The sequence below is a fragment of the Hylobates moloch genome, unplaced genomic scaffold (genome assembly GCF_009828535.3).
Source record: "Hylobates moloch isolate HMO894 unplaced genomic scaffold, HMol_V3 SCAFFOLD_17, whole genome shotgun sequence".
NCBI classification, from domain to species: Eukaryota; Metazoa; Chordata; class Mammalia; order Primates; family Hylobatidae; genus Hylobates; species Hylobates moloch.
In genome coordinates, this window is record NW_026652292.1 from 81,954,205 (window position 1) to 81,969,597 (window position 15,393).

The 15,393-nt window shown below is 59.1% G+C and overlaps 1 protein-coding gene and 1 long non-coding RNA gene across 10 annotated transcripts in view; one reads left to right on the top strand and one right to left on the bottom strand.

The window, feature by feature from the left end:
* The window catches only part of ZFYVE28 (zinc finger FYVE-type containing 28), a 143,323-nt gene extending 131,885 nt beyond the window's left edge, over positions 1-11,438 (top strand). For 5 of the 9 annotated variants that reach the window (XM_032135798.2, XM_032135799.2, XM_058430266.1 and 2 more), the window contains 5 exons: positions 3,793-3,947; positions 4,719-4,835; positions 6,210-6,314; positions 6,574-6,677; positions 7,132-11,438. In XM_032135798.2, coding sequence (XP_031991689.1) covers positions 3,793-3,947; positions 4,719-4,835; positions 6,210-6,314; positions 6,574-6,677; positions 7,132-7,263 — 613 coding nt within the window. In that variant the 3' untranslated portion in view covers positions 7,264-11,438. Of the gene's footprint in view, positions 1-1,529; positions 3,948-4,718; positions 4,836-6,209; positions 6,315-6,573; positions 6,678-7,131 lie in introns of those variants that run through there. The other 4 variants (XR_009210619.1, XR_009210620.1, XM_058430267.1 and 1 more) reach the window with 4 other exon arrangements.
* Positions 11,439-11,444: 6 nt separating this feature from the next.
* Positions 11,445-15,347, bottom strand: LOC131381727 (uncharacterized). The gene is made up of 3 exons (XR_009210624.1): positions 15,062-15,347; positions 13,900-14,069; positions 11,445-13,190 (listed from the first exon to the last, which is right to left on the bottom strand). It is a non-coding gene; the product is annotated as an uncharacterized LOC131381727 (long non-coding RNA).
* Positions 15,348-15,393: the final 46 nt, after the last annotated feature.

Here is a 15,393-nt window from a genome sequence, read left to right on the forward strand (position 1 = left end):
AAAAAAAAAAAAAAGAGAATCTTAGAGTTGTAGCTCTGACATCTAGATATTTGATTCATTTCGAGTGAATTTTTGTATGTGGTGTAAGGTCAGAGTTCAGCTTCATCCTTTTGCATGTGTGTCTCCGGTTTTCCGGCAGCATTTGTTGAAAAGACTATTCTTTCCTCATGGGTGGTCTTGGCACCCTTGCTGAGAATCCACTGCCCATGAGCGTATGGGTTTCTTTGCAGACTCTCAGTCTTATTGGTCTGTGTGTTGGTCCTATGCTGGTGCCGCACAGTCTTGATTCCTGCTCTTTCATGCCACATTGCAAATCACAAGTGTGAGTCCTCCAACTTGTTTTTTTTCTTTTGGCTATTCTGGGTCCCTCCAGTCACTTCCATATTAATTTTAGGATCAGATTATCAATTTCTGCAAGAAAAAAAGGCTGCTGACACTTTCGTATGGATTGCATTGAATCTGTAGACCGATTTGGGGAGTCATGCCATCTCAACAATATTGTCTTCCGATCTGTGAACATAAGATGTCTTCCCATTTATGTAGGTCTTCTAATGTTCTTCAACAATGTTTTGTTGTTTTCAGTGTATGATTCTTGTACTTCTTTTGTTAAATTTATTCTAAGTATTTTAATCTTTTTTATGCTATTGTAAAGGACTAAGGATTGTTTTCTTCGTTTCACTTTCAGTTTATTGCTACCATATCTAAACACAAGTGATCTTTAAAACAAGCCTTTATTGATATGTAACATACATACCACAAAATTCACCTTTCTAAAGCACACAGCTCAGTGGCTTTGGGTAATATCAGGGCCATGCCAGCCACCTTTTCCATGTACTTGCCACCTCCTTCCCTGCTCTCTCCTTCCCCAATTTTTTTTTTCTCATTAGACGGAGTCTCGCTCTCTCACCCAGGCTGGAGTGCAGTGGCGCGATCTCGGCTCACTGCAAGCTCCGCCTCCCAGGTTCCTGCCATTCTCCTGCCTCAGCCTCCCGAGTAGCTGGGACTACAGGCGCCCGCCACCACGCCCGGCTAATTTTTTGTATTTTTAGTAGAGACGGGGTTTCACCATGGTCTCGATCTCCTGACGTCGTGATCCGCCCGCCTCAGCCTCCCAAAGTGCTGGGATTACAGGCGTGAGCCACCGCGCCCAGCCTTTTTTTCGTATTTTTAATTTTTGTAAAATATATGTAACATAAAGTTTACTATTTAGCCCTTCCTAAATGTACAATTTCGTGGCATTGAACACACTCAGTGCTGTGCAACCATCACCAACATCATCTCCGGAACCTCCTCATCTTCCCAAACTGAAACTGTTTCCCCATCACTCACTCCCCCTGACTCCCCGACCTCTGCCCACCCTGGTGCCCACCGTTCTACTTTCTGTCTGTATGAACGTGACGGCTCTCAGGACCTCATGTTGGGGACTCAAGCAGGACGCATCCTTTGGTAGCTGGGTTATTTCACTCAGCATGATCTTGCCAACATTCATCCGTGCCGTAGCCTAGATCCGAATTTCCTTTCTTTTTAAGGCTGAATAATATTCGGTTGTCTGGATGGACCACATTCGGTTTATCCACGCCTCTGCCAACAGACACCTGAGTTGCTGCCGTCTCTTGGCCGCTATGAATGTGGGCGTGGAAGTATCTGTCCGAGTCCCAGATTTCAGTTCCTTTGGGTAAGGCTCTGATGAGGCTGGGGGTACTGAGTGGGAGCTGACATCCTGGACAGTGAAGGCCCCTTCCTTATTCAGCTCTCAGGGCAGAGGGCAGCAAGGCCCACACCCCCAAGCTGAAGGTAGGGGCTTCATCTGTGGAACCTGGACCACCTGGGAGGGGAGAGTCACGGAGCATTGTTGGGGTCCCAGCAGAGGATCCCATCCCATGGGCCCAGGCCCCCTAAGCCTCCTACCGTGCTCCCACGTTCCGGTAAATACTCAGCTTGTTAGCACATCGCCATGAGGGAGGGGGCCCCGTGCAGCTCCGGGGACGCTTCCAGCCTCCTCCCCCACTCTGCCGCAGCCCGCTGCCCTGAATTCTCACGTGCGTCATGCCTCTGTGCTTCTGCAAGGTTTACGTCACGAGGCTGTGTCCCTAAATTAGATACCAGGCAGTTGTGCGTGTTTCCCATGGTGTGTGAAGAGACTCACGCCATGTGGGATTCGTGCGCGTTGGCGGGGCCGTGGCTGGCCTGCCTCCGCCTCCGTGGCCTCTGCCGGTGAGTGATTAGATCACGGTGGGTCCTCCATTCCATTGCTGGCGGACTTGGCATCCTGTCCAGCGTTTGACTGGAACCCCCCAGCACTGCATCTAAGACCCTGCAAGTCTGCAGACAGAGGCAGATGCGCGTCGCCAGTGTGTGCGGGTAACAGAGGCCACCGGGGTCCGGAGTGTAGACAGGCCTGCTTTTACTGAAATGGTGCGAGCATTTTTCCCGAAGTGGTTGCACCAGCTGACACTCCCACCAGCAAGGTGAAGGCTCCTGTTGTTCCACCCACACTCTTCTTATTTTTGCACAGGTCACCGAAGATCCCCAAACATTGGGGCAAGGCTCGGCATGAGACACGGCCAAATAAATGAGCCAAGCCGTCCAAAAGAGGCCGTGCAGGATGCCAACAGCAACCAAAAAAAATTAGCACGAATATTTCTAGGTAGAGAAAAGATTTTGCATCCATGAAACGACAGTAACAGCAGTAAATTTAAAACTTGATAGCAGAAATTTAAAAGTCAAGAGTAAAATTAGAAGAACGAGTTGGGGGAAATTTCCCAGAAAATGGGACAAAAAGGTAGGAGATAAATTATTTTAAAATGAGAGGGCCAGTGGGTGCACCCCTAGAGTTGGGCGGGGTGAACCCCCAGAGTTAGTACAGGCCCAGCTGTGAACAATTTATAGGGTCACCATGGAACCCCTGAACAGCAAATCTGGTGAAAGCCGAGGATGCAGCTGCTGGGAAGATGGAGACTGGAAGTGTAGGTGGGGGCGAGGGATCCTGTATTCGTTTCTTGAGGCTGCTGTCACCACAAACTGGCTTAAGCCCTAGAAACTGTCTCGCAGTCGGAGGCCGGAGGTGCAAACTCTGGCAGAGCCTCACTCCGTCTACAGGCTCCAGGGCAGGCTCCTCCCGCCTCTCCCAGCTTCTGGGGGTCCAGGTGTTCCTTGGGTTGGGGCCACGTCTCCCGCCTCGGCCTCTGTGGTCACATGGGCTCCCTGCCCTCTGTGTCTGTGTCCTCTTCTGTCTCTTATAAGGACTCTTGTCATTGGATTTATGGCCCATCCGGATCATTCAGGACAATCTCTTCATCTCCAGATGCTTCACTTAATTACTCCTGCCGAGACCCCTTTTCCAAATGAGGTCACGTTCACAGGTTTCAGGGGCTAGGGTGGGGAGAGAGATTTGTGGGGGCTGCCTGACACTCAGGCCATTAGAAAAGGCGTGAAAGGTGAGCTGACGCTTCCATAGGGGAAGTCGGTGGATATTAAGCCAGGAGGAGTGCAGCCTCTGGGTGAGTCGCCACCAGCTGTCAATTCCAGGAGGCCCAGCAGAAATCAAAGGCCCAGAACAGGCCCGGGACTGGCTCAGAGCCCTGTTGCACCACCTGGTGTATGTGGTGAGCGTGTTACACTGACGACGTTTTAGGTGAAGTTACAGGAAAGTTGTGTATCTGGGCAACAGATATGCGCCTGTGGGGTGGGCGTCTGCGAGGACACAGACTTTTGTCTTGACCAGTGACCTTCGGGCTCCACGGCCTGTTACCATGCCCCACCCCACACGCCAGTATCTCCTTCTCCATGCAGCAGCTCCACGGCTGGGTCCTGCTCCTCAGACAAGACGGGGCCAGAGGCGGCCCCAGCAGCCACGCATGTTGCCCCACAGGCCACAAGAGAGAAGATCCGGTCCAGGTTCCACGGCAGCCACGACCTCATCCACCGCCTGTTCGTCTGCATTTCAGGTGTCATGTCAGGGCCTGGGACCGGTGCATGGCTTGAGGATACACAGGCTGCGCTTTAGGGGAGGTCAGGCGGGGCGTGTGCAGCCTCCCCCTCACTTTCCTGTAAACAGCAGCCCACTCCGCCCCTAAGGAGGCAGCACTCCCGTTCATGGAGAAGGCTGGACTGACCCCATACAGGCAGGAGGAGGAGGGGAGCTGCGGGTGAGGGCAGGAGGTGTTTTCCTGCAGGGAGTGGCGGCGGGGGCAGTGGGGTGTGGGGGCAGAAGAGCCAGGCGCTAGGCACCACCTCTGGGCAGGGTCCACCCTGGGCTCCCAGCCACGTAGGCTGCTGGGGGGCTGTGCCTGCGCGGGGTGGACATGCTTTGCAGGTAGACACATCTGGATGCCTGAGTGGCTGTGACAGTCACGAGCACTGGCCTTGGGGTGGGCACAGTGCAGGGGCTCTGTAAGTGTCCCTCAGTGCGTAGCCTGGCCAGCTTAGTGGTGATGGCTGTGACCTGTGCATAAAAGGCGTGAATGTCAGTGGCAGACGGACTGTGGCGAGGCTGTCTGGTCCTCTCCCTTCCCCTGCTCTCTCTCGACTCCCGAGTTTTTATTCTTGTCAAGGGAATCCTCCCCCAAGGGTGTGGGCCTCCTCCCTCCTTGACTGATCTGAGAACACAGTGGCCGGGGCTGTGAGCTCTGGCTGGGTTCGTCCAGCCCACAGCACCGACCTCCGCAGTTCCTTCCATCCGTCTTTCTGTCGCTGTTACTGTGGTCTTCCTTCCTCAGGTGTGGCTGACCAGCTGCAGACGAACTACGCCAGTGACCTGAGAAGTATTCTTAAAACACTGTTTGAGGTCATGGCCACCAAGCCTGAAACAGACGACAAGGAAAAGTTAAGGAAGGGTGAGTGCCCACTCAGGACGGGCTCTGGGGCCTGCACTGGTGGCCATGTCCCTGCCCACAGGGAGGGGTGCTCAGAAATCCACACCTCTGGCCCTGGGGAAATAGGGTCCCGACCAAGCGATCATTGACTCCGGGATCCCCTGACCTCCGCACTCCAAATGTGCCAGGCTGCCCTTCCTGCTGGGGAGCCAAGGGGCACAGCAGCAGGCCCAGGAAGTGCCCAGATGGGCTGCCTGCCCAGGAAGTCACTCCACCCCTGCAAACGAGCAGATGGGCCAGGGCCCCTGGCTCATGCCCACAGCCCCGGCTTCTGTCCCCTGCTTGCTCAGCAGCAAGGTGACTGCAATTCTGGGTCTGATGGAGGCTGGGAGAGCCCAAACCCTCCCTCTTAAGGATGAGACTCGGCTGTGGTGCCGCATCACTTCTACTGAGTGCTGCCTCTCAGAGCAGCTCGAGGCTGCCCACCCCGAACCCACCTCTCTATGGGGGTGGAAAGGAGTCCACTGCTGCCCATGAGCTGCTGAGGTGTCACACATGCTTGACATAGCACAAGCACACAGGCATGCTCTCACAGCCATAGCCACGCACAGACACGTGCACATACACGTGCACACATGTACTCATGCATACCCACACCCACACACATGCACACATGTGCACACATTATCTGGGAGGGAGAAGGCATCAGGGCAGGGACTGGTTAGGCACAGGGAGTCTGGCCTTCAGTCCCTGTAGGATCCAGGGCAGGAAAGGGGGCTAAGCCCCTGCTCACCACCCCTGGTGCTCTGGTGCTGAGCTGAGGCACTTGTTCCAGCAGAGCCGCCCCTCACCACAGAGGCTTCTGCTCATGGGGTGTCTGGGCACATGGGGCAGCCCGCCTGGTCCTGGAGCCCTGTCCCAGCAGGGCATACCCTTGCCAGCAGGGAGGAGCCCATGTGCCGACCCAGCTCTGCCCTGCAGAATCCACACCGCCAGGCTGCATTCTACCAGGGAGGTTGGCAGGGCTGCCTTCTGGAAATCATGATTCAGAGACGGCAGGTGACATGGCCCTGTTGTGCACACAGAGGTTGTGGGCTGCAGTCCTGGCTACACACGTGCCATGCAGGGGCCCCAGGGCTGGATGCCCCTGTCAGGGGGAGCAGCCACAGGTTTCTGGGCCCCCATGCTGTGCAAAGGAGAGGCTCCTGCTCAGGAAGACCCCCAGCTAGGATCAGCGCCCAACCTGCTGTGGTGCCACCTGCCATGAGACTGCCAGTGGGCTTGGGTAGCTGGCCCACTGCTGGAAACCCCCAGTTGTGCCCAGCAAGTGCAGGTGACCCTGCATCGATTGCCCACCTCCCTCACCACACCCCGACGGACCCCCTTCTCCACCAGTCACCCAGACTCTGCGGAGTGCGGCCTTGGAGGACTGTGCACTGTGCCAGGAGACCCTGTCATCCTCTGAACTGGCAGCCAAGACCCGCGACGGGGACTTCGAAGGTGTGTGGGAGGCTCTGGGTCAGGACACTGCACTAGATACCAGTGGGGGCTGCGGGAGCCACGGGAGCCTTCCTCTTGGGGGAGGGGCTGCAGGCCACCCTGTCCGGGCATGTAGGAGCTGGGAGACCGCCCCCGGGAAGCTGGCTGGAGGCCAGGAGGCTTGGCGGTCTGGAAAGGAGGGCCCAGGGCAGGTTGAGAGTCCCGGCCCAGCCCACCTGCCCCTGCTGTTGCTGATGTGACGCTGCTGTTGTTGTGACAGACCCCCCGGAGTGGGTACCAGACGAGGCCTGTGGCTTCTGTACGGCATGCAAAGCACCCTTCACTGTCATCCGCCGGAAGCACCACTGCCGCAGCTGCGGGAAGGTGGGTGAGACCCCATGCACGGAGGGTCCCTCAGCATCCAAGGGCATCCACGGACACAGCCTGAGGTCTGGAAGTCAGAACCGATGCCCAGGGAGGCCAGCGAGGCCTGTGGGGCCTTGTGCAGAGGCCCCTGGAGGTCCCGGGCCCTGCTCTGACTCCAGGCATTTGACCACGGGAACCTGGATGGTGCCCATGTCCAGTCCCGGCTGCTGCAGAGCCAGCCACAGAGAGGGGACAGCGAGTGTGAACACGAGCCTGCAGCAGCCTTGGTGCAGGACGTGGACCCCTCATAGAGTCCAGCCTCCTGAAGGTCGCAACCCCTGGCCCCCGGGGCTGGGCAGTCCCCACCCACCAATGTGGCCTGAGCTGGGTGGGTAGGTGTGTGGGAGGGCGAGGAGCCAGGGTGGTTGGGGCTGGCCTGCCGCAGACCCTCACTGCCCCAACCCCATTCCAGATCTTCTGCTCTCGCTGCTCCTCGCACTCAGCACCGCTGCCCCGCTACGGGCAGGTGAAGCCGGTCCGGGTGTGCACCCACTGCTACATGTTCCACGTCACGCCCTTCTACAGCGACAAGGCCGGCCTGTGATGTGGTGCCAGGGGCAGCCCCAACCCCCCCGGGCCAGGAACCCCCAGGAAGGTGGGGCCACACTGCAGGCGGGTCTCACTGCGTCTCGTGAGGCCTCTGCCCCTGCTGCTGCAAGGCCACCCCAGGCCTCCGGAACATCCAGAGCCTCTGTCCTGCCCACCCTGGCCTCCCCGCAGGGACCCTGGGCCAGCTGCAGGGGCCAACAAGAGGTCAGGGGACCCGGAGGAGCCTGGTGGCTGCCTCAGGGCAGGGTGCCTGGCAGAGAAGGGCTGGGCCCTCCCACTGGTCCCTCAGAGCTCTGCTGGGGCTACGGGAATCGGGGTGGGTGACGGAGGTGTACAAGAGTGGGGCCACTCTGCCGCCTCTGCTGTTGTGGTGAATCTGGAAGCCGGAGCAAGGGCCACTCCACAGGCTCTGCGGCACAGCAGGGCTCCCCGTGTGCCTCCCAAACCCAAAATGCAGGCTGCCCACTCTCCCCGTCAGCTGCCCACCTCGTTCCCCAGCCCTCACCCCTCACCATCCGTCCTCAGGACTTGGCTAAACAACAAGCGTCTCATTTCTTCTTGGAGTGGGGAGATGCGGGAAGCCGACCCAGTGGTCCTCTAGGCAGGCAGGGTGCTCCCGGTGTCTGCCCGCCACTGTCCCCCTGCTGATGGTGCGGGGGTCCGACCAGGCACTGACACCGCAGGCAGAGGTTGCTCCGGACCTTGGGTCGGGCTTACCAATCAGCCAGGACGCCCGGGGCCACCAGCTCGGCCACCACTTCCCCTTCCCTCTGCACCCCCTGGAACTCTGGCCCAATTCCTCAGACCCCAGAGTGGCCTGGGACCCAAGCTGCCGCAGCCGAGTGGCCCCAGCGGACACCTCCTCAGGCTTAAATCTCAGGCTTCATGTTGCAATGACGATTGCAGTTTTATTTTTGGAGATGACACACCTACTGCTTCTTTTCTAGGATAAATCTAATTACTATTTACTGGTGCAGTACATATGCATAGAAATGGCTTCTGTCGGGGGGAGAGTATATAATGCAGGAAATATTATGTATTGAGATTATATTTATTTTCTAAATGCTGTAATTTGAAGCCATTTCCATAAATCTATTTAAGGATTGCAGACGCTCTCCTTTCTTCCATGAACGCGGATCTTTTTTTTCTGTCTGGAAAGCGATGGTGTTGGTGCTAACATGCATTCTCCTCTAAGAAGCTGGAGGCTCCTGGACTCTTGGGACAATTGAAGGGTGGGACTGGGCTCCCACCAGCCCTCAGGAGCAGTGGCCACCCCCTGCTTCCTGCAAGCTCCTCCCCACCTTCCAGGGCTCTGCCCCCGCGACGCCCATCCCCACCTGCCCATCTACCTGCCCAGCTCCTCTTCTCACAGGCATCTTCAGCTCAGCCCTCTGGCCTGTGAGGGGGCAGGGTTAGTGCCCATAGCCACCCCAACTTGGGGCCTGCCCTACCTGGTGGCCCTGGTTGTAGGGCCGTGCTGCTCGCGCCTGGAGCGGCTGCCTTCTGGAGTGTCCTGGAGAGAACTCGGGAGGACAGCCGGGGTTTGCCTCGACGATGGGCCTGTGCCCACGGGACTCGGGTACCCTGCCCTTTGGAGGTGGGCACTGGTGGGTAGGCAGATACTGGGCGTGCTTTCTTTCTGGCAAGGGAGAAAGTGTTTTGGAATGTGGGGCCCTGTCTGAGCAGGGCTGAGTTATTCGGGAGCAGAGGAGAGGGGACATCCGGGGAACTCTGAGATGGCCTGCCTGCCCCCACGCCCACCCCAGCAGACAGCTGTGCTGCACGAAGCTGCACTACATCCCTTGGCTCCTCACAGGCACCCATGGTGGCCGCCTTCCAGGCTAAGGCAAGGGGGTCCTCCTCGTCCACCAGGTCAGTAGTGGCAGAGGGAGCAGAGACCAAGAAGAAGGGTCTTCCCCTCAGAGGTCTGGATGTGGCCTGTGTCCCCGGCAGCCCTCCAGACCAGCCTTGGCCTGCCTTGTGCAGGGGGGAGGGGAGAGGGCAGCCCCTCTAAGAGCTGCCCTGCAGGAAAGCCTGGGGTCGCAGGATCCCCCCAGAAAGGGTGACCAACTGTCTTGTTCCCCCAGGAATGAGAGGTTTTCTGGGCTGCGGGACTTTCCATACTAAAGGCAGGACATGTGGTCACCACCCACCCACAGGGCTATTCCCACCCCATGGGCAGAGCCAGGACCTGGGGGTGAGAGGGGCTGGGCCAAGGCAGAACCAGCTCTGGAAGGCTCCAGAAGGGATGGCCTGTTGCCCACCCACAGGTGGGGCTGGGGACCGCAGTCTCTGGGTTGGGGGCAGGAGAGTGCCATGGGGTCTGGTTGTGGGGTCAGCCCCTGTGAGCCTCAGTTTCTCCACCATCACCATCATTGCTGTTGTTTCCTGAGCAGGGCTGTCTCCTCTCCTCCCTCAGCCCCTCGAGGGAGCAGCATCCTCGTGTTGTAGGTGGGAAAACTGAGGCTCGAGGAGGCCTGTGACAGAACTGGGTTGTGGGCATCTAGGAGGGCCTCCAAGAGGCAGACACTTCTTCCTGTGATGGGAGGTGCTCCAGGAAGCACTGGCCGTGGCTGATGGTGCCTGGATGGTGTCTGTAGGCCATTTCCAGGGAAGGCTGCTGCAGAGGCAGGGGCGTCCCCACCCGAGCACCCGGGTTCCTGGTCCCAGCAGCTGCAGAAAGGCTGGGGCTGCCTGGGCCAGGCCTCCCTGCGCTGCCCGGGCTGTGCACAGGACTGGGAGGATCCCCCAAGCTCGCTGTGTCCAAGGGGCTCAGGAGGAAGCCTGGGGCAGAGAGACCATTGCCATACCCGATCTTGGGGAGGTGGGACGAGGTGGGGGAGAAGGGAGAAGCCCCGCCCCGTCCTGCCCTGCCCACTGCAGGCTGAGGCGTCTCCCGAGGCCCTCGCCCTCCTGCGCTGTGGTGGGTCCCCTGCGGCTCGTCTGTACAGCGGCCCTCCCTCAGGCAGCAAGCTCCCCACCCACACTGGCTGTGCTGGTTCCTGGGCTGATGGGGATAAGGAGGCCGTGAGCAAAGGGGCAGGTGGCTCTGGGGAGGCCTGGGGCGAGAATGCAGGGAGGCTCAGAAGTGGTGGGCGTCCTTGCTGGGCCAGGGAGCCGGTCTGAAGCAGGGACCGTCCCCTCCCATCCTGCGGCCCAGGCCCGACCCCACCCCCCACCGCAGCCCTTGCTTATCTTCAGGAGTCCTGGTTTTGCCCCTAATGGCCACCAGGGCCCGCCCAACTCCACTGCCTCCTCAAAGCAGCGCAACCTGAGGTCCTGCCTGTGTTGGGGTCCCCCCACCGTGGCCAGGCACCCTAAGTCTGGACAGAGACCCCAGCGCAGCCTGATCCAGTAGCCAGGCCGTAGTCCTCAGGGTCCTATACCTGGAAGAAAGATCCAGAGAGGCCCTGGCTGGTACAGCAATGACCAAGGGCAGGACACACCATGCCCCCAGTGGTCCTGGTCGGAGCTGGATGCCTGTACCACCGGGGCTAGGTGGGGAGCTGGCAGAACCCTGGGGAGGCAGCTTTGTGGCATCTGTGCACTGATGCCTCCACCAGCGTCCAGCCCCTGCTCTTCCGGCCCTCTGGACTCTGCAGTGTGGGAGCTCAGGGGAGGCAGGCAGGCCTCAAAGTGCCCACCCACACTACCCCTATGCCCCAGAGTCCTGGAGTTGCTCCCAGGCCCTACAGACCCACCTCCTCCAGGAAGCCTTCCCAGATAGCAGCACCCCTACCATTCATGAGAGGAGGACCTGCTCTTCTACCCCAGGCCTCAGGGAAGAAAGGGGGTCCCGGAACAGCAGCAGGGCCAGGCAGGGCCTGTCCAGCTTCAGAGGTCCTGGCCCTCCCACTTTTAGAGGCCACCCCCAGACACCACAACAAGTGCCTTGAATCTGCAGCCATAGCCTCTTTCATAAACTTGTTTTTCTCTTGTAAAAGTGTTCGAAAGGAAAATTTACTCTTTTGCTTTTGGACATTTTGGGCCATAGGAAATTCATTTAATTTATAGTTGTCTGAGTTGTCTGGGGGTCATCTGCATGCTGGGAAAACCTTTTAAAGTGAGAAAAAAAATCTACCCCACCAATTGTTCACAAATAGAAATATCTTATTTTAAATTTAAAAATAACGCTGACATTATGTTAGGTTATGTAAACATTTAATTACATCTCCATGCATTTTGATTGTGTCGTCTTCTTTTTGTATTCTGGAGACAGTGTTTTCCTGAGTGTCAAACTTTTTGGAAGGCCCCCAAGAGGCCTGGCCTGGTGCCCGTGGCTGGCCAGCCGGGCAGCCAAAGCTCCACCCAGGTTCTGAGCGAGACTCTGCTACTGACCGGCTGAGACTGGGCAGGCCCTGTCTCTCCTAAGCCCTGTCTCTCTGTGGGCAGGGCCGAGGGGTTGGAGGCTGTTGCTGATGTGGAGCTGATGTTCATATTCCTGGCACTTCCTGGGTACCCCTTAGTGCCCAGCCCGCTGCTGCGCAGGGCTTTGTGTGCATCCTCCATGACACACCCCAACCACCCAAGAGGCAAGTACTGTCACCCTGATTTTATAGCCCAGGAAACAGGCTCAGGGAAGTTGACAGGACTAGAATCCAGGGTGGCTTCAAGGAGAGGCACCATAGGACTCCCCCTGGTGCCGGCACACAACCAGGCCTCTCGGTGCAGGGGAGCCAAGGCTTCGGGGACTGGGCGCATGCTGAGCTGGTCACGGCTCTCCAGCCCTGACCCAGGCCACCCCACAGACCTAGAACCCGCCAACCGTCAGGGCTGTGGAGATGGGGACTGCGCTGCAGGAGGATTCTGATGCAGTGGAGGCAGGGCAGCCTCTTGCCCAGAATGCTGGGGCAGTCCACCCAGTGACAGGAGGCCCAAGGTGGGAGGCGCAGGGTGTCAGTGGCCAAGTTGGGGGGATCAGGGCCTGGTCAGCCTGGAAGTGTGGGAAAGAGGCTCTGCAGCTGCGGGGCCTCACCAACCTTCCCTCCCTGGGTGTGTGAGGGGTGCTCCCTGAGGCTGTGCCGAGACTCAGACACCCCGCGAAGTCGTGTGTGTGTGGTGGCCATGAGGAGTCTGTGGATCCTGAGTCCAGAGAAAGGAAGTTGGAGCCCAGTGGCTGCAGGAAGCCCAGGAAGCTGTCTTCTGGAGGTCTCCTTGGGGCCGGCCTTAGATACTCTCACAGATGCTGGCGGTGGGGAGTCAGCACAGTAGCCTTTCCCAAGCCAAACCAGGAATCCTTTATTCCTACCGTCCTCCACATGTCCCAAGAGGCAGCACTGCCAGCCCCGTTCACAGCCAGGGAAGCTGAGGCTGTGGCAGCTGGGGCAAGAAAACTCAGGAAATCCAGGCAGCGGAAGACAAGCCTGCCGTGGCCTTCCACCCAAAACCGGGGAAGCCCTTCTGCATGCAGGCCCTGTCCCTTCCCTGGGAGCCCCTGCCTGGGGTGGGCTGGGGAGGGCCGTCGTGAGGGAAAGGAGACTGAAGGTGAACAACCCAGGGAGAATGCAAGGCTGGGTGGGGCTCAGAGGATGGGGCAGGAATGGGATGCACCCTGGGGGTCCCGGAGTGGCATAGAGAGGTCCTCCCAGAGTAGGGTGGGGGGACTGGGCTCCCCAGGGAAGGAGGCTGGAGATGTCTGCCCCCTCCCTCCTAGCTTTCATTGGTGCCCATTGGACAGGTCCTGGCTCTGGGGAAGGGCAGGATAGGGCAGGAGCCTCTCTCGGCAGCTTGTGCCCACGGAGAGCTCCCGAGAGATGCCACACCCTGCGGGGGACCTGCCCTACAGAAGGGGGCATGGTCCATGCCCTGCAGGGCTTGAGTCCAACTGGCTGACCTGAGCCACGTCCTCCTCACTCCTCAACCGCCCCTGAGACTGCATGGGCACCGGTGCCTCTGCCCATCTTGTGAAGGACAAGTTGAGACCTGTGGGTGTAGAGACCCTGCCAACCGCAGGTGGGACCAGTGCCCCTATCCCCCAGGGGCTCCAGGCCCACCTGAAGCTGTCTGGGCCAGGCCAACCTCACCTCCAGGCCTCTCCTGGCTGCTGCCTCCCCTTCCCTCTCCTGCTGCCATTGCTGGCCGATGCCTCCAGTACCTCCCTCCCTGGCTGCAGCTCAGCCCTCAGTCATCCATCGCCTCCTGCAGCTTCTCCTCCCAACCCCCAACTCCTTCCTGCTCCCCCAGGCAGTGGTGCCCACACTCCCAGGCAAGGTTGAGCCTGGGGACACCAGGGAAGTGCTTGGTCCTCAGTGTGGTGGGGAGGCGAGGGTGATTCCATAAATGTCCGAAATTGAGGCTAAAAATCTCTTAGATTGGGGCAGCATGCAGGTGCCTCCCCACAGACACACCTGCACACCTGTGCTGCCCGCTGCCACACAGAACAAACCTCTTGGCCCATGGCAGGAAGGGGGCGTGCACTATGCCCAGCAGGTGCACTTGTACTAGGCCAGGTGTCCGCTTTATCTGTCGGCAGCAACTCACCCGGCGGCCAAAGCAGGGATGGGGCAACTTTGCAAAATGCTCACCCCCAAGTGGAGAGCTGGGTCCCCAGAGCCCAAACACACCCTGCTCCTCCCCAGACTTGGGCACCTTTCTTTACCATGCACAGCTCTGAGCAGCCGTGCAGACTAACCTGGAGGGCCTCGGTGCTGAGTTCTCGTGAGGGGCTCTGCCTTGGGCCCTGCGCGTGACTGTGGGGCAGGAGCAGGAAGGGCCCCTGCTAACATCAAGGGGGTTGTTTCAATGTCAGTGCAGGGCTGTCTCATAGCAGTGTCCAAGTTCCCCACTGGGTCCTGCAGGGCTCTGTGGGAACACACATATTCTGAAGCCCACACCACAGGCTTACACCCAGCAGGACCAGCCAGGCCAGGAGGCTCTGGCCTCTGCATTCCTATAGCCCTGGGACGTGTGTGGCAGCACTAATCCCATTCGGCTGAGATTTCTGGGATACCCTAGCAAATCCCCGAGCCTCAAGTCCCACGTCCTGATCTGTAAGCGGGGCATGCAAAACACAGGGAGATGCACACGAAGCCTTCACGTAAGTCCTGGTGCTGAGGTTTTGAATTTTTTGTTCAGTTTCATTGGCAGCAGCAGCCCCTGTGCCCCACTGAGTACTTCTGGAGGGGTCCAGCCACCTTATGCCTCCACACTCTCCCAGTCTGCGGGGCCTGGCCCTTGGCATATGCAGGCCACCAACCTCAAAGTCAAATCAGTGAGATGGGTCGGGCGAGGTGGCTCACACCTGTAGTCCCAGAACTTTGGGAGGCTGAGGCGGGTGGATCACGAGGTCAGGAGATCGAGACCATCTATGGTGAAACCCCGTCTCTACTAAAAATACAAAAATCGGCTGGGCGTGGTGGCACGCACCTGTAGTCCCAGCTACTTGGGAGGCTGAGGCAGGGGAATCGCTTGAACCCGGGAGGCGGAGGTTGCAGTGAACTGACATCAAGCCACTGCACTCCAGCCTGGGCAACAGAGCCGTCTCAAAAAAAAAAAAATCAGCGAGAGGGTGGGGGGTGCAGAGGCCAGTCCTGGGCTGCCAGTCCTGCCACCTCCTGGGCCAGCCTTAGGGTCAGGGGTCACTAGGGAGACCCGCCAGCCGGGATTTGATAAAGGGTTCATTCCCGTCCCCACTTAGGGCAACTTCCCTCTCTAGAAAGAGCGTCCTCGGCCAGAGGTGGCCAGCGCCTGCCTCTGGGAACGTCCCTGCTCCTCAGGCCAGACACAGAGCATGCAGCCCCCCACTCCGGGGAGCCTCTCCACTCTGGCCGCACGTTTGTGTCCCTTCCCCAGACCTGGGCCCTCCCTCAGCTCCGGCGTCCACTGGGCGATCTGACGAGTCCGCCCGCTCTGGGCCCGTTTCCCCACTGACACCCTCAGAGAGGCCTGGCTCTTAGGCTCAGAGCGTCTGCGTCCCTCTCCGAAGTCCCGGCCTTTCCCGGGGCCACTCTGCGCCCGGCGGGGAGGGAAGTCGTTCACGGCCCCACGCGAGACCGCCGGGCAGAGCGCGAGGCCTCGTCCCCCCGCGGAGCCACTGCTTTCGTCGTGCTCAGACCCGGCGGCCCGTCCCGGCGCACGCCCCGGAGCGCCCCGCTGCGCCCGCGTAGCCAAGACGCTCCTGCGTCCT